The sequence below is a fragment of the Erythranthe guttata genome, chromosome 10, assembly GCF_056151865.1.
Source record: "Erythranthe guttata isolate IM_541 chromosome 10, IM_541, whole genome shotgun sequence".
Lineage (NCBI taxonomy): Eukaryota > Viridiplantae > Streptophyta > Magnoliopsida > Lamiales > Phrymaceae > Erythranthe > Erythranthe guttata.
In genome coordinates this window covers 18,956,096-18,974,538 of record NC_142542.1, presented here as the reverse complement: position 1 = coordinate 18,974,538, position 18,443 = coordinate 18,956,096, and the positions used below count along the sequence as shown (strand labels likewise).

General features: G+C 30.2%; 2 protein-coding genes and 1 non-coding gene across 3 annotated transcripts; all 3 read left to right on the top strand.

Annotated features, from left to right (window-relative positions):
* The first annotated feature begins 352 nt into the window (after positions 1-352).
* LOC105949312 (transcription factor ORG2) lies at positions 353-2,558 on the top strand. Its single transcript, XM_012972601.2, has 3 exons — positions 353-1,215; positions 1,602-1,958; positions 2,344-2,558. Exons 1-3 carry the CDS (start codon positions 910-912, stop codon positions 2,404-2,406), a joined length of 726 nt encoding a protein of 241 aa, XP_012828055.2. The 5' UTR covers positions 353-909; the 3' UTR covers positions 2,407-2,558.
* Positions 2,559-4,527: 1,969 nt separating this feature from the next.
* LOC148767758 (transcription factor ORG2-like) lies at positions 4,528-6,132 on the top strand. Its single transcript, XM_088824477.1, has 3 exons — positions 4,528-4,898; positions 5,024-5,386; positions 6,035-6,132. The coding sequence occupies exons 1-3, from the start codon at positions 4,593-4,595 to the stop codon at positions 6,095-6,097; spliced, it is 732 nt and encodes a 243-aa protein (XP_088680603.1). The 5' UTR covers positions 4,528-4,592; the 3' UTR covers positions 6,098-6,132.
* Positions 6,133-7,825: 1,693 nt separating this feature from the next.
* TRNAI-AAU (transfer RNA isoleucine (anticodon AAU)) lies at positions 7,826-7,899 on the top strand. Its single transcript has one exon. It is a non-coding gene; the product is annotated as a tRNA-Ile (tRNA).
* The last annotated feature ends 10,544 nt before the right edge of the window (positions 7,900-18,443 follow it).

Sequence of the window (18,443 nt, the reverse complement as noted above, 5' to 3'; positions counted from 1 at the left end):
CACACATATACATATAGAGAATATGTATATGTATAGCTGACTTAACCGTTGAATTATAACGGTAAGGACAAAAACAATAAATCTGAATCCCATTTATTTATATTTTTCAAAGTTGAAATACAGAGAATGCAGGAAGAGCGTGTTTCCACGTGCAGAGTGGTCCAGGTGTCGTGTGCGCCATGCACTAATCGCGTGATTACTTTAATTAACTAGGGTTAGCCTTAAGCCATGCGCGTGCTCTTCGAGTGTAGGAAACATATGGGAATTATTTATATATTATTGGCCCATAAAGATTAAAATATTATTTTTCTTCTTTTGTGTTGATAAAAAAGATTGTATATATGGGAAACTTTTCACAGTAGATTCTCTCATTGTTAGCAAAAAGAATGGTATTAATGTAAATAACATCGCGAAATTAGATGGTACGCCCGGTTATTTACACTGGATGAATTTTGAACCGTAGATCTGCACATAATCACACGTACACAAATTCATCTGTATGCGTGCTTATTGGATAGTTATTAATCAAATATGCTCTTTAAATTCATTCAATGTGCAACATCGAACTCCACTCCCCGTAAATAATATCCACTCCAAACTCTTGTAACAATTAATAAATGATTTTAATTAGCAATATTCAATTCTTGGTTTACTTTGATTACTTCCACTATCTAATTAACTTCCCTTCTTTTATTACCAACATAAACCAACACAAATTTTTTTATTACAATAATTTAGGAATGAATGCTGATGTAGGATTAGTTCATATGACAGCAACACTTATAATCCAAACTATATAAATAGACCTCATTACCAACTAACCTAACATATAACTTGTTAATCATAACTACAATTCCAAAACCACAAATTAAAAAAAAAAATTAATTAAGTGAGTGATCAGAAATTAAAATGATGGCATTATCTCATCAATTTTGTTCTGTAGGATGGCTTTTGGATGATCCCATAAGCCATGATCATCATCAACAAGACAACATCATCAACTATTTGTCTGCAGATAGACCACAAGACACTTCGGAATATTCCATCGATCTTCATTCTCCGAATTCATCAAGAACAAACCCTAAAATCAACGGCGTTGATGGAAACAAGACCGTCAAGAAGCTCAACCACAACGCCAGCGAACGTGATCGTCGCAAGAAAATCAATAATCTGTACTCTTCTCTTAGGTCGCTTCTTCCGAACGAGGATCAATCTGTAAGTTATTTTTATTTTATTTTAGATTTTTTCTCGTTTTATTTTCGTTTGGTTGCATTTCGAGAAGAATCATTTTACACGACTAAATATTTCAAAATTCATAATAATTATTAAAAAAAATTGAGCTTTGTTTGGATGAATTAAAAATACCTCTCTCTCTCTCTCTCTCTCTCTCTCTCTCTCTCTCTCTCTCTCTCTCTCTCTCTCTCTCTCTCTCTCAGTTTGAATTACATAGATATTTAAAATCCTAATAAAATCCTAATGAAATCTATAAATTAAAACAATTTTTTTTTTCGTGTAATGTATTTTTTAAATGTTTAAAAATTATATACATTATTTATAATAACATAAATAATAATAATATGATATTAATAATTTGATGACAGAGAAAACTGAGCATACCAGCCACAGTTTCAAGAGTGGTGAAATACATTCCAGAAATACAGAAAGAAGTTGAAAGGCTAATTCACAAGAAAGAAATGCTGACGTCAAAGATTACGTCACCATCTGCACCGTCATCATTTGGTCTGAAGAAACAAAATAATATAAATTCATCAGCTGTAACAGCAACACAGATAGGAGAGAGAGAAATCGTGTTTCAGATATCAAAAGCTGACTATCAAAAGCGTGCTTTACAAATTTCTGAAGCTGTAACGACTTTTGAGGAGCAAGGGTTTCTTCTCACTAATGCCACTTCTTTTGAGTCATTTGATGGCAGAATTTTCTTTAATTTGCATATTCAGGTATTTATTGTTTATTATTTAATTATTTTCACTTTATTTTTTTTTTCAATTATATACTAACTTTAATTTTCAAAAATAATTTTAAAAAATTGGATTTTAATTTCCGAAGTAATTCCACCTTTCGTAAAAATTTATACTTATTATATCAATACGATCATGTTTTTTTTTTTCCTTCGTTTTTTTTTTATATTATAGGTGTATATAGAAACCAAATTAATTTCGAATTTACATTTTTATCGGAGTGGAGGAGGTTAAATTAGTTTTCCCAATTTCGAAAAAAATTATTATTCCGATTGGAATATAAATAATTTCGAAACTTGATAATTACATATTAGATTCTATAAGATTAATTAATTATAATCCTATTATATTTTTGATTCAACAGGCACAAGGAAATCATCAAGTAATGAATGCTGAAATATTGAAGGAGAAATTGTGGCCATTTTGAGACAAGTTTGAAGAAAATTACACTAATTAATATTTAACTATTAATTAATTACTTACTTAAAAGGAGATTAATTCTCTATATATGTGTAAAAGTTCGAACAACTTGTGTATCAATTTGTGTTAATATATATTAAATCTAATGTTTTGAAGTTATATATATATTTAAAAAAAAAGGTTTCACCAACAAACAATAACACATAAATAGAAGGAATTTACCTTTGCCGGTGCACGTAAGCCGTTAAAAACGAGTTAAACCCTAATTCTAGTAAATTTCGTAATTTTGGGAACAACTTAATTCACGGAACACACACATGATTTTGCTATGATTTTTTTTTTTTTAAATTCCCTAAGATGGCAAAAATGTTATTTCGGAAGTCCAAGCGATGTCGGATCGCTGAAATCTGACGTGATTCAAGATACGTATGTGTATGTATTAAAGAATTAATTATGTCAAATTAATCTTGTAGAACAAATAAACAATACTCGTCTGATTTTTCATGAGTTGATATGATTTTTTTTTTTGGTAACTTTTCTAAAATGGCAAAAATAGAATTTCGAGAGTTTATATGTTGTCGGATCACCGAGATCAGAAGTGAGTGTTTCTCATGAAATTTAACATTGGGACATTATTCTTGCGATAAAGTTCGTATTTTCGATCAAATACGGTTGGTCGAATTAATCCTTTAGAATAGATAAACGTTCGTAATCCACCGAAAATGAGAGAAATATCTAAAAGATGTATATATTAAAATCAAAGCTTAATTTGCTAAAACCTAGCAATTTCAAACGTACACAAGAACTACGATTCGGTAAAAATATTCTAAATTAGTAGTTCGATTATTTAATATTACACTAAATTAATAGAACTTTGTCATTCCCGATTGTATTAATTTATAGAGGTTTAACTGTATTTATAATAGAAAAAAAAAGTCCTAATAAAACTAAAATTAAAAACACGATTTTTTTTTTACAAAATACGTCAAATGATTAAACTTTTAACTATAGATATCGTAATTTTGGGAACAATGCCAAGTTACGGAATCCTCGGGAAAAAAGTGACTTTTTTGAGTCTAAACAATATCGGGTCGTCAGAAAATTAATAAGCTCGTGAGTTTTGTTCATCGGGCTGCTTTGATTGAAAATAAAGTTCGTTTTACTTTTCGTGTCAGTTACGAGGAGTTTTTGGCTGATCACTTGGACTTAACGAACGGTACAAATTTAATTTGGAGAGGCTAATATATATATATATATATATATATATATATATATATATATATATATATATATATATATATATATATATATATATATATATATATATATATATAAACTCATCTTGATACCAGTACTGTTAAATACCCATAGATTCCTTTCTTCCTGAAGAAATAAAATATTCAATAAATAAAATATTAGGTATAGATAGATGATTAGCTAACAGTTGAATATAAATTACAAGAGAGAGAAATTAAATGACAAAAAATAAAAAAAATTATGAAGCCCATTTTTTTTATAATTTGCAAAGTTGAAATCACTAGAATGCAGGAAGAGTGTGTTTCCACGTGGATGACTCAAGCACAATGGTCTACGTGGCGTGTGTGCCATGCACTAATCGCGTGATTAGTTTAATTAACTAGGGTTAGCCTTAAGCCATCGTGTGCTCTTAATACTTTAATATTACCATGACGATTATGTGTCATCATATAATTGGTTCCCACAACAATAATCTTCTTTCATCAGCACTAAAAATAAAAAATAAATAAATAAATGTTTGGATTTTTGTTGTTGATAATTAAAAAAATATTTTCTCATTTTATATATATATAAAAAAATTCTCTCGTGATTAATTATTAGCAAAAATAGTATTAATGGATGTAATTATGTAAATATTCCCTCCAAACTCTTGTAATAATAAATAAATAATATTAATTATTTAGCAATATATTCGATTCTTGGTTTACTTTGATTACTTCCATCTAATTAATTTTCCCTTATTTAATTACCAACATAAACAACACCAAAATATTTTTATTACAGTAATCTAGCTAGAATTGGTGCTGATGACGTCATATGCCAGCTAAACTTATCCAAATATATATATATATATACTAACATGACTTGTTAATCATAACTACAATTCCAAGATCACAAATTAAAAAAAAAAAATTAATTAAGTGAGTGAGAATTAAAATGCTGGGATTATCTCATCAATTTTGTTCTGTAGGATGGCTTTTGGATGAATCCATAAGCCATGATCATCATCAACAAGACAATATGATCAACTATTTGTCTGCAGATAGACCACAAGATACTTCGGAATATTCCATCGATCTTCATTCTCCGAATTCATCAAGAACAAACCCTAAAATCAACGGCGTTGATGGAAACAAGACCGTCAAGAAGCTCAACCACAACGCGAGCGAACGTGATCGTCGCAAGAAAATTAACAATCTTTACTCTTCTCTTAGGTCACTTCTCCCGAATGACGATCGCTCTGTAAGTTATTTTTATTTTATTTTATTTTACTTTTCTCGTTTTTTTTTTATTCCTTTGTTTGGTTGCATTTCTATACATTTTTAAAATAAATAATTAATAATCAATAATTAATTATTTGATGACAGAGAAAACTGAGCATTCCAGCCACAGTTTCAAGAGTAGTGAAATACATACCAGAAATACAGAAAGAAGTTGAAAGGCTAACTCACAAGAAAGAAATGCTGACGTCAAAGATTACGTCATCATCTGCATCGTCATCATTTGGTCAGAAGAAACAAAATCGGAGTAATAATATAAATTCATCAGCAGTAACGGCAACACAGATAGGAGAGAAAATCGTGTTTCAGATATCAAAAGTTGACTATCAAAAGCGTGCTTTACAAATATCTGAAGCTGTAACGACTTTTGAGGAACAAGGGTTTCTTCTCACCAATGCCACTTCTTTTCAATCATTTGATGGCAGAATTTTCTTTAATTTGCATATTCAGGTATTTATTATTATTATTTAATCATTTGCACTTTATTTTTTTTTCAATTATATACAAATTAAACCATTAAAAACTTTAATTAAGTCTATATTCTTTTGAAATTATTCTGGTTCGCACTTTTGAAATAAAATCTTTTTATCCAAAGTTTTCGAATTTGGAAAAAAATTCTTCATTGCAATATCTGAAATTTCAATTTCTGATTCTTTATTGAATTTTTCGGATTGGTTTTGGAAATATATATATGAGATTAATTCTGATTTTAATAATCAAAATTAATTCCATTTTTTTCTTGACAAACTATCAAGTGAAGCTCATTAGTATACACATATATGATTTCATGTATTTTTAATATAATATGCGTATAAAACTTTCATATTCCGCTGATTTCGATTCGAAAACGTTCAATGTCGGAAGGAAACAGAAAATTGATCTCATTTTTTATTTTTCAATTTTCTTGAAATTGAATTAGAAAATTAGTTTTCAATTTTGGAAAACAGTGATTTGTTCTTTCGGTTATGAATTTGAAATGATAATTACATGTAGATCATGTAAAACAAATTATAATTTTTATCTTATTTATTTATTTATTTATTTATTTTATTTATTATTATTATTAATAATTTTTTTTATTCTTTTTTTATTCAACAGGCACAAGGAAGTCATCAAGTAATGAATGCCGAAATATTGAAGGAGAAATTGTGGCCATTTTGAGACAAGTGGAAGAATTAAATTACACTTAACATGTACTCCCTCTGTTCCATAACATTTGTCTCTTTTAAGAATTTTTTTTGTTCCATATTATCTGTCACTTTACAATTCCAATGCTGCATTAATTGCTATTTTTCAATTTTACCCTTATTAACTCTATAGCACTCTTCCTGCATTAATTAATAAACAAGGGTATTTTGGTCCATCAATATCTATTTTCCTAAAATCAAGACATATTTATTGAGATTCTTAAGATTTGTGCCAAAGTGAAAAACGACAGCTATTTAGGAACGGAGGGAGTATTTAATACTATTACTTAAAAGAATATTCTCTCTATGTTGAAAATATTCCAACAATATACTCTCTCTGTTCCATAATAACTGTCTCTTTTTTAAAATATTTTTGTTCCATATTATCTGTCACTTTAGATTTCCAATACTGCATTAAATGCATTTTTCCTGTTTTAACCTTATTAATGAAACTCTATTCATTAATTTTCTCTTATAAATCATTAAATATTGAAGGTTGTTTTAGTAATTTTTATATGATTTTTTTTTAAAATTAAGATATATTTATTGAGTTTCTTAATCTTTGTGAAAAATGAAAAGTGACAATTATTTAGGAACGGAGGGAGTAATTATTAGTTATATATAAACAATTAGAAAATATATCAACTTTTGTATCAAATTCTGTACGGTTCCCATTAATTAATGTAATTGACTTAGGTGATGAATTAATAATTAATTAATTAATTAAATCTAATGTACTTTAGGTTTTATTTTAAAGATTATCTTGTGGATGGAAACCATATTGCATATATCCAACAACTGCAAATATTTGTTTATTTAATTAATTAGTGGCTACGTTGTAGACTTGCAGACAGTAGAGCCACAAATTAAATAGATGCATTTGAACAAGCTTCGGTCGGGTCGGATCAAGATCCGGAATTTGGTCAATGAATTGATTAGTGATGATGCTAAAATATAGCTCACCTAGGGTGGTGTAGAAAATGAGCTGGGAGATCAAAGCAGATCAGTAGCTTAACAACTTGATGATCCTGAGGTCCCTGCAAAATGAGCACACATGAACTAAGCCGGGGTTTGATCCGGCGGAAACCCCTCCGACGCTCAAGTCAGACGTGCTGATCATAGAAATAGTCCAGAGAATACGTATTGTAGTATTGCTCAGTTAATAGGACGTACCTTAAGGAATGAATTCAAACATTTATTTATAGCTTAGTTGAGATTGTCGAGCCCAAACCTTACTTGAAGGTGATTGGGCCTCGGTGATAGTGGTCTTCGATATTGAGCTCGTGGCCCAGTAGGTAAATAATTTGTAGGCCCATTGGGTTGGCCCAATTATGCATATCAATTAGGTATAAGGGTCGAATAAATCCCAACTCTTGAAATTGTGAAATTATCGAGAAGCTTCAGGTATGTCCGGCTCAATTGACGGTTCTACTAATTGGCATTATAACTTCGCATGCAATTAAATGTATAAGTTTTATTTTCATAAATAATTTTGGAGATGCGAATCACTAATTAATTGGCATAAATTTAAATTGGGTCCAAGTTAGATTATAAAAACTAAAAATAACTTTAATTGGGTCCAAGTTAGGTGTCTACCCACAAACAAGCCCACTTGTTTGGCCCATTATTCAATAGAAGCTGTAACCGGGTCTTTTTTGTTACTAATATTATATATAAGATACATTCCGCTATTATATCAACTGGCCCATTAGCTCAGTTGGTTAGAGCGTCGTGCTAATAACGCGAAGGTCGCAGGTTCGAGACCTGCATGGGCCATTTTATTTAATAACGCTATTTTTTGGAAAATTACAGTTTATCCTTCAAGTTTGCATCTATTCCACATCCAATCCCTTATGTTCACAAAAAAATACATTTGGTCCCCATGTTTCAATAATATAACATTTTTGGCCCTCTCCCTCAATTTATGGGCCAATTTTATTAATAATGCTTTGTTTCGGAAAATTATAGTTTATCCTCTAAGTTTGCATCTATTCCACATCCAATCCCTTATGTTCACAAAAAAATATATTTGATCCCCATGTTTCAGTAATTTAACATTTTTGGCCCTCTCCCTCAATTTATCGTTACTCCTTTAGTTAAGGTAGTGTGGACACATGATTGATTCCGTCAGTTTTAACATAAACTTGTCAGGAAAGACCGAAAATATTGAATTTTTCAAATATGAGGGTTTTTTTGAATATCGGGGCAAACTTGAGGGATGAAAACTGTATTTTTCCTAAAAATAAAAATTTGTTTTAATATTCCACATCGATATTAAGACAGAATATACATACTGCTGTCTGATTTTTGTCTCATCATTTCTAGCCATTCACTTTTTTCTGTATGCCTCCCATTTGGAAGAATAATAAGAGATAAATCAACCACAAATTATTGTACCAAAATATACTTTATTGAAAATGTTCAAAATAATTTATTCTGCACTAACTTGTCGGGTTTTCGGGTAAGTTTATTCGACTAAGCAATCAACGCATAATTTACAACTGAAAATCAAATCAAGCTACTCGACCCAAAATTCTATGTCGAAAAGCTGTATTTATCGATATAAAGAACCAAACTTAAATAAAAAATAGTGTATGTCGATTTTTTATCAGTTCAATTCATTTGCTTTCCGGCCTTCTAATAAATGTTAGTGAATTATTTAATTTGATACTACGTATGGTTTTCCAATTGCCAAAATTGGGATAAACAACAAAATTACCAACAATAAAAAAGTTGTTCAAATGTGATTTTCAATATCTAAATTTGGATTAAAAGGCTGGGTTAGGAGCATAATCATTATCTGGTTTTCCTTAATTATAATGATTAGTCTCTATTAATTTCAGGAGAATTTATAAAAAGGCAATGAACATTGAATCTCGACCAAGAAGTCATAATTGTTTTTGTACTAATGTATATTACATGTTGGACTATGGTGCATCAAATTAAATGTACCCTGAAAATTAATTGTGCAATAAGGATTAAATAATTAATAATTATTCAATAAATATTCCATGAACATATTAACAGCAATTTTAGATTTTCAATTTTGCATTTTTTCTCGTTTTAATCTTAGTAATTGAACTCTAAGAATTAATTTACTCTCTTATTACATCATTAAGTGATCAAGGTTATTTTAGTTTTTTTAATGTCTTTTTTTTTCTAAAATCAAGACACGGTTATTAAGATTCTTAATACTTGTACAAAGTTGAAAATCGACGATTAATTCGGAACAGAAGGAGTGCCACACTACACCTGGTTTGTGATTTTTTATTTTTATTTTTTGAAATTGAATATATTTTCTCAAAAAAATGTTCTCTAATAAAATAAAAGTTTAAAAATTACATGTCCTCTAATAATATATCTAATATATTATCCATTTAGCTAGTTCACAAATTAATATATAGTATTATTATTAAATATTTAGAGGCTAACAATTAATATCAAATTGCTAGTGGATGAGACAATCTATGAAATTGTTGAAACTTTATGACAAAAAGCATGTATCTATCATTATATTATATATAGCTATCATGGCAAGTTCATTGTATTTGGTCTTTGACCAAGAATGAACCATGACCCCTAAAATATGACACTCTTAAAATTAAATATATTACAATTTTGTCACAATAGAAACTAACCTAATTTATATAATTAAGTAATTCAAAATAATTGTGAGTAGACTGTCTGGCCTAATATGTAATGACATTCATCAACATTCACTGAATCATGTCCATATATATAACTTCACATAGAATCAACAATATTTTCTAGGTAAATTACTATCCAACCCCTAAGATAAGGTCAAATTACGGAAAATAACCCTACTGTTTGGGTAGTTACAAACCACCCCTTAACTATGAATCAATTTATACGCCCACCCTTGCGGTGTCAAATTTAGTGGAATCTTCTAGACTCTGTGGAATATTCTCCAGTTTGCACCCGTTTTATCTCATTCGATCTCCACATTTTGAAACAAGATGATCATAACATGTGTTTCTTGGCTTGCAAATATCAGATTGTGGTGCATCAGAAATTGCATTTTTACACAAACGAGTACAAACTAGAGAATAGTCGACATAATCTAGAAGATTATGTTGAATTTGAAACCATAAGGGTGAATATGTAAAAAAAAAATCATAGTTGAGGGGTGCATGGTTGTAATTACCCAAACAAGATGGTTTTTTCGTAATTTAACCTTACCTTAGGGGTAACCGTAATTTACACGATTTTCTAATAAAATAATTATTAATTTCAACCAAATAGATTCTGCTTTCCAGCGGAGATCTAATAAATTTGTTTATAACAACTCCATGTTTAATTTTTTCATAAATGAAATTTTCTTTTGCAAGAACTTAATTAATACGAAAATCTGATAAATTTGTTTATAACAACTCCATGTTTAATTTTTTCATAAAAGAAATTTTCTTTTGCAAGAACTTAATACGAAAATCGAGCACTGTAACAATTAGAGTAGTTGAAAATCATGATTAAAGAAATTCAAGAACGCCATTTCAGTACTGTAATTAATAATAATAATTATTTGGGTAAATTACAACCACCCCTTGAGGTATAGTTAAATTACAAACCCCCCACCCCCTGTTTGGGTAATTACAATCACCCCTCAACTATAAATCTTCTTACACGTCCATCCTTGCGGTTTCAAATTTAGTGGAATCTTCGAGATTATATGAAAGATTATCACTTTTGTACCCGTTTTATCTCATTCGAACTCCACGTTAATTTTGAAGCAAGATAATCATAATATGTATTTTTTGGCTTGTATATATCAGATTATGGTGCATCAGAAACTGTATTTTTACAAAACGAGTACAAACTAGAGCACATTCCACGAAACGTAGATGATTATATTGAATTTGACACCATAAGGGAGGAGATGTAAGAAAAAATCATAGTTGAGGGGGTTGGATGTAATTATCCAAACAAGAGATGTTTTTTGTAAATTGGACATAGAGTAGTTGTAATTTACTCTAATTATTAATTAGTACTGACTACTGAATGAAGATATGAATTCTCAGCTGGTGCTGATTTAATTTTCTGTACGTACATTTTGAAAAAGATGCATGAATGCATATTAATTTCTCGTGCAGTACATGCATGCACAAGTCTCGGTTTTAATTTTCCACCCAACAAAGTGTTTGTGTACGTAAAGTAAATAGTGTCCTTAATTTGTCCTAATTAATTAATTATATATATATTTTTTTTATCATTATTAATTAAAATGAGAAATTACTTTTGCTATCTCAAACATTAGAGTATGATTGATGGATTTCTAGTAGGTTTAATTTTTTTATTATTTTTTTAATTCATTAGTATATGTTCAGATATTCTTAATGGAATTTCAATATTTTGAGTTACTATTTTAATTTTTTTTTTTTTACATTATTTGTTTTTTCAGAAATATAATTAATGTGAATTAAAGTGATAAGGTACAAGAAAATGGCATGGGGAGTGGTACCATTTACCAACCCTAGCTACTCAAGAAAAGTAAATTTTTTCATGATTGAGAATTTAATGAGACAAAAAGATTTAGTCTTCATACATTGTGCTTACTTAGCATGTAAACAAAATGATTACGCATCTTTCTACTTATGAATTTCTATTAATCATAGAAATATAAATAATAAAATGTATTTTTTTTTATTTTTATGGAAAAAATGTCATCAATTCAATTACAAGTTACGGCTGGTAAAATGCATTAATGACAAATAAGTAGAGAGAGGGTTAACCAATTACTTAAAAGAAAATATTAGGGAAAAAGCAGTTTTCATTCCTCAAGTTTGCACCGATTTTACATTTGGTCCCCTTATGTTTACAAAAAACTCATTTGGTCCCTTATTTTTCAAAAAACAACACTGTAGTTATTTTTGTCAATTTTCCGTTAAAACTAACGGAATGAAGCGTGTTACACGACTTTCTGAACTAATGGACTAACGGTAAATTGACGGAAATGACAAAAAGTGTTAAATTACTGGAACTTAGGGGGCAAAATGTGTTTTTTAGAATATGGGGACCAAATGTGAAATCCATGCAAATTTGAGGGTTGAAAACTGTAATTTCCCTGACAATGTTGTATGAACCTGCAAGACTTTCCAAGTTTTCCATTAATTAATTAATTAAGTAATTAATTATTAATTATATTGTTTTCATATTTCAGTTCACGCAATGTCTCTAATTATACCAGCAACCCCTTAGATCCACTTCCCCATATATTCCGACACCATTGTCTACTCAAGGTTTCTTTGTATTATTATTATTATGGGTTTATTAGGGATAACCCCCTTGTTCATATTTTCTAATGAGGTAGATCCAATTTTTTTTCCCCTTTTTGAGATAGACCCAATTTTGCCAACATGGCAAAATATATTATATAATTTTCCTTTAATACCCCTGTTTTATTTTTAAACGGCATTTATTTCCTTTACTACGTGATTTGAGATTTGCTGATACGTTGCCTAAAATCACGGAATAAAATTACGTGAGATCATTGGCCGTTATATCAAATCGTGTACAATATTTTTCGAAGGTTCTCTTCAGCGTTCCAGCGGTTTTTTATCGTCTTTGAAGATTTCTGCACCGTCGTTGAAATAGGATCGAATTTGAGCGTTCGTTGTTGGACGTTGTTAACCGGGTATGAATGCGTTATTCGTTTTTATTTTTCGCTCAATGTCTAGGATTGTCGATTACGGTGGTTAGAAATTTTTAAAATTTGTGTTGATACTTAATTCTATTAAGTAGAACGTTTTTTAACAAAATTATTCCGTCATATATACATCGTTATTTTTGGCGGATGATGTTTGTTTGGAAGAGGATTGACAGAGTTAGATGAGGATGGTTCACGCATATCGGACCAGAGTTGTTTTATATGAACATCGTAGTTGGTTTACGCATTAATTGAAATAACTGTCCGCTGTCGTGGAGTTAATGAGTCTGATCCCGGTCGATAGTTGGTTTATTTGTTTATTACAGCGGATTTTAGGACGCTGGGTAGTACATTAAAATATATTTTGTAGTATTTTTTTGGGATATCGTATGAATTTTGCATTTTAAGTTTATTTTTGATCATATTAATATATTTTTTAGTATTCTGCATTTTTAATATCGTATCCTGATTCAAGGTTTTTATCGATGGCGAATTTTGTACGGATCTTGTTGAGATTTGGTGGGGTGGTTGCTATAAAGAGGTGTTCGAATGGGTTTACTCGCGGTTCATTGGTTGCATTTGTTATTTCAAAGTGGCCACAACTCGATGGGTGGGATATAAGCATGACATATAGGCTAGAAGGCGTTGGTGAATGTATCTTGGCTGACGATGAGGACATGATTTCGAGGTTTGGTGGGTTGGTTGCTATAAAGAGGTGTTTACGATGTAATGGCTCGGTAACGTCGGTTAAGTGTTAAACCGTTGTAATACAGTAGTATACTATTATGAATACCATATGATACTACCATTATCATTTTATTATACTATTATGAGATTATTAATGTACTAGAGTTTTTTAACTCGACATATTGGTTTGATTGTGTTATGATGTGTTTTAAGTATTTTATCAAAACCCTAGATTGAAATTATGAGATTATTAATGTACTATTTTATTGGTTATGCTGGAACTTTACGTTGGTTGTGTTCTCAATGTTCTTGTCATTTCAGTGGTGTATTGTTTGTAACACAATTTCATATCACTGCTATAACCGTAATATACTATCATAGCAGATTAATGTACTATATTGAAATTATTAATATACTATGTGGTTGAATAATACGGGATCCATAGTCGATTAACGAGATCCATAGTCGAATTAGATCAATGAGATAGTCTATTACATGATATAAGGAAAATTACTCTAATTGATTAGTATTTCAAACAAACATATTATTCAGTTTCCATTTATATTATTATTTTTTCATATATATTATTATTTACCCTAATCGTTTTCATATAATAAGGAAAATTACCCTAATTGATTAGTATTTCAAACAAACATATTATTCAGTTTTCATATATATTATTATTATTATTATTCTAGGGTATTGATGATTCTTCGGCCCATAGTCGATTAACGAGATCCATAGTAAAATTATACCAGTGGGATAGTCTATTAAATGATATGGAATAGTATATTAACACATATGTAATTCGACTATGCATCTCGTTAATCAACTATGGGCCGAAGAATTATCAAAACCCTAGATTTGAGTAATCCTAGATTTGAGTAACCCTAGATTGGAGCAGTGAGGGCGGCCCATAGTCGATTAACGAGATCCATAGTCAAATTATATCAGTGGGATAGTTTATTCGTATATTGTCGGTTTCGTTGGGCCAAATTACGTGAGTTTGCCAGAGATTTGCTGCCCAAGTATTTCAAGCACAACAATTTCTCCAGTTTCGTTCGGCAACTGAATACTTACGTGAGCTTTTGCTAATCGAATCCTTCGATCTGTAACGAGGAATTTAGGTTTTTTTTTTTTTTTTTTCGGTTATCGATTGAGTTGTTTATTTGATGAATTTTTAGGGATTTGGGAAGGTTATGCCTGATCGGTGGGAGTTCTCCAATGAATGCTTTCGAAAAGACGAGAAAAGGCTGTTGTGCGAAATCCAGCGCCGGAAAATTGCTACGACGCTGCACCACAGCGGACGGTGTCTCCGTCGGACTCCGGCGAGGAGCAAGTACTTTCCTCATCTAATTCCCCCGGCACCGTCCGCGAGATCCGTATAAATTTCTGGTTTTGAGAGGTTTGCAGATTTTTTGGTAGTGGGTTTGTGGGGATAGTGTTTTAACGGGAAAATAGGGTGGGATTTGATATTATTTCAAAAGGTAAAGTAACGGGATTTGTGGGATTTGATTGAGGGTACTTATGTAATTTAGAAAAGTTTGGGTTTTTATCAAAATGACAAATTTAAGTTTGGGTCTACCCCTATTATTTGAATGTTTAAGGAGGTTATATCTAATAGACCCTATTATTATTTTTATTTTTATTTAGTTATAATTACAGCTACCTCTATAAGGTATGATGAATTTAGGAAAAATCCCTAATATTTTGATATTTTGAAAAAATGCAGAATTCTCAACCAAAATTGAAAAACCGATTGGCCCCCAGCCCCTCGCCCCCCCCCCCCCCCCCCCCCCCCCCCCCCCCCCCTGAGAAATCTGGTAAGTTTTTTCTGTCACCCCAAAACAATACAAAAACACACCCCTTTTTTTGGTACTATGAATCCACCCCCCAAACTTTGACGTTACGTCTGTGTCTGGTTTTTGCTTAACGTGTCATTTTGACATCAAAATACACACACTACACACCGAGAGAATTACACTTTTGGTCCCTAATGTTTGGCCTCATTTCAGTTTTAGTCCCTATATATTGTTTCAAAGTGAACAAACAAAGTTCACCTCAAATGTACAATTTTAAAAACTTTTGGTCGCCGTAACATGTTACATGCCTGTTAGCAAGTAACAAAAATTACTATTTTGGGACCAAGAATTGAATTTTAAAATTTTTTGGGTCCGGAAAACAATTAGAAATTTAAAATATACCAAGTATAATTAAATTTGTAATAATAAAAAAATTAACTAAACAAATTAGTTTTAATTATACTTAATATTATTATAATTATACTACTTATAGTTTTTTTTTTTAAATTAACTAAACAAATTTCATTTATACTTAATATTATTAAAAAAAAATTATAATTGGTATATTTTTAATTTCTAATTATTTCCCAGCCCCAAAAAAATTTAATATACCAATTATGGGCCCAAAATAGTGTTTCCGTTACTTGTAGACGGACATATAACGGCGATGACCAAAAGTGTTTAAAATTAAACCTTGGAGGTGAACTTTATTCACTTTGGAATAACGGGACCAAAAAGTGGAACCGAACCAAATATGAGGGACCAAAAGCGTAATACTCCCCTACACACACCAAACTTATATTTAATGACTATAAGAGCAATATTGAAAAAATAATAATTAATGAATCAATTAAAAATTTATAATGACATATAAATTACGAAGAAAAAAAATTATACATCCACTGTTAACCTGAAACATAAAGTATTAACAATTCTCACACCTGAAAATAATTATTAAATATTACTAGTAATATATTGTACTTGTTCAGTGTATTTGAATTAATTAATTTAATTAATAATAAATTCCAATATATGGAAAAGTCAAAAATTCGCATCTTCATTTATCTACCCCAACCCCCCACAAATAAAAACATCTCTACTGAAACATATATATATATACACACAAGCCTATACATATAATATATACATACAGATATTATATATATATTCATATATATTGTGAAGCATATTTCAGTGTAATGGTTGAAGAAGAAGATGTACAGTACTATTGAAGAAAGGCTATCATTTGGTGTGAACAAGACCACCGAATACAACCTGCAGATCAGGCGGAGGCCGCCGCCGCCGCCGCCGCCGCGGCGGTTGAATAGCACTACTAATCTGATGTTCAGGTATTTCAGCAAGAGATGGCTAGTCTTGATGGCCCTCTTCACGGCGTCGCTCTTGTTACTGCCGCTCGTTCTGCCGCCGCTTCCGCCGCCGCCGCTCACGCTCCTCCTCCTCCCCGTCGCCATCATGGCGTTTCTACTTTTCCTGGCCTTCACGCCGCCGCAGCTGCCCAATGTCGCTTTTAACTCCGTTTGACGGTAAAAAAAAAAAAAAATTAAAAAAAAATTAATTAGTAGATGCTTAGACGATTTTCTTTAGGTAGATATATATAAATTGTTAATCATCTTTTAATTTTTATTTTTATTTTTTTGTTGTCTTAATGTTGTTATTAATTAATTGCTAATCATCTTTTATCGTGTAACGATTGAAATTGTTTTGATTTTAGAGATTTTCTAATTATCGGATAAATTAAGATTATAATTTGGGTGAAAATTAAGTGTGGGCTTGAAGAGTGGGATTAATTCAAGATTTGAATTAGTGTTCTTGTTGAATAATTATACTTTAATTACGCATTAATTAATGATTAATGCTAAAAGTCATGTTCGTAATGCCACCCTTTTGAGGGGAAATGTATCAGTTTTCCAGGTGCATTGTATGTAACAATTTTTATTTTTATTTTTATTTTTTTATTTTATTTTTTGTTCCACCGTTCTAATTTAATTCATATTAATCATATAGTTAATTGTGTAATTAAATATGAATTCGTTTTAGCAAGATAACGAGTTAGTTAAGAAGACAGAAAATATTTGAAAGTTTCTTGGTTTTTTCCTTATTATATATATTTGCCAAATTAAAATGATTTGTTTTTTTTTTTATTGAATATAATAAAAGTCAAATATTTAAAAATTCATTTCCTTCCAATTTTCAATTTTGAATTAAAGTCAATTTTGAAACATTTGTCTTTTATTATTCCAAGTTCACAAATTTTAATTTTGACTTATCCAAATATTTTTTGAGAAAATTAAATAAATATTAAGGTTCTATAAATAAATTAAGTTCGGATTAGCATGGTGAATGTGTGCTTGATGTTTTAGAGGTGACACTTCTGAGTTTGATGTACTAACGTTTTCAAGCCTAGCTATAAGCAATTCTTTGGAAATTTCCACATATTATTTACTTGTATATATTTTTATTGAAAAAATTGGCAAAAAGTTCGTTAAAAAATATTTTGTATAGCGAACCGTTTGTTCGGATATTTTGAATTTGCTAAAAGTCCCTCGTGCAGCTTAGATTGAATATAGACAATTCCAAGAATTTAGACTAAAAATAGACATTTTGGACTGAAAATTGACAGATTAATTGGAGAATTTAATTTTGAATGAAAATAGATATTATAAATGAGAATATAAAAATTTGACTGAAAATAGTTGTGACAGAAATTAGACTGTCGGAGGTCTGGGACGAGTATGGAGAGCCCGAAGAATGGAAAGAAATAAAATGTTATTTTCTGGAGTGGATGTGATTTTAAGGATGAGTGAGTTGGGAATAAATTATTATTTACATGTATTCGTAAGAGTACGCACGTATTTGTATGAAAATAAATTACGAAAATTCTCTCATATTTGCTAACTATGTATTATTTTATACGATTGCGCTTACAGAGTCAAACTTATCTATTGAATTAGGAGAATTTTTGTAAGATAATATATAGTTGAGGAATGGTTATAATTAACCACACAATAAGGATTTTTTCGTAATTTAGTTTTACCTCGGGAGGTGACTGTAATATATATATCTTATATAAACCGTATATTATCAATTTAAAGTATAATCTGTGGTTATGAGACTTGGTTTAATATAAATCAACTGCAATTTGGTTTATT

Bases quoted from the DNA above. Each gene is read 5' to 3' on its own strand.
- LOC105949312 (XM_012972601.2), top strand. From the start codon at position 910: ATGATGGCATTATCTCATCAATTTTGTTCTGTAGGATGGCTTTTGGAT. The intron at 1,216-1,601 runs GTAAGTTATTTT...ATTTGATGACAG, and splicing joins TTCCGAACGAGGATCAATCT to AGAAAACTGAGCATACCAGC. The intron at 1,959-2,343 runs GTATTTATTGTT...TTGATTCAACAG, and splicing joins TCTTTAATTTGCATATTCAG to GCACAAGGAAATCATCAAGT.
- LOC148767758 (XM_088824477.1), top strand. From the start codon at position 4,593: ATGCTGGGATTATCTCATCAATTTTGTTCTGTAGGATGGCTTTTGGAT. The intron at 4,899-5,023 runs GTAAGTTATTTT...ATTTGATGACAG, and splicing joins TCCCGAATGACGATCGCTCT to AGAAAACTGAGCATTCCAGC. The intron at 5,387-6,034 runs GTATTTATTATT...TTTATTCAACAG, and splicing joins TCTTTAATTTGCATATTCAG to GCACAAGGAAGTCATCAAGT.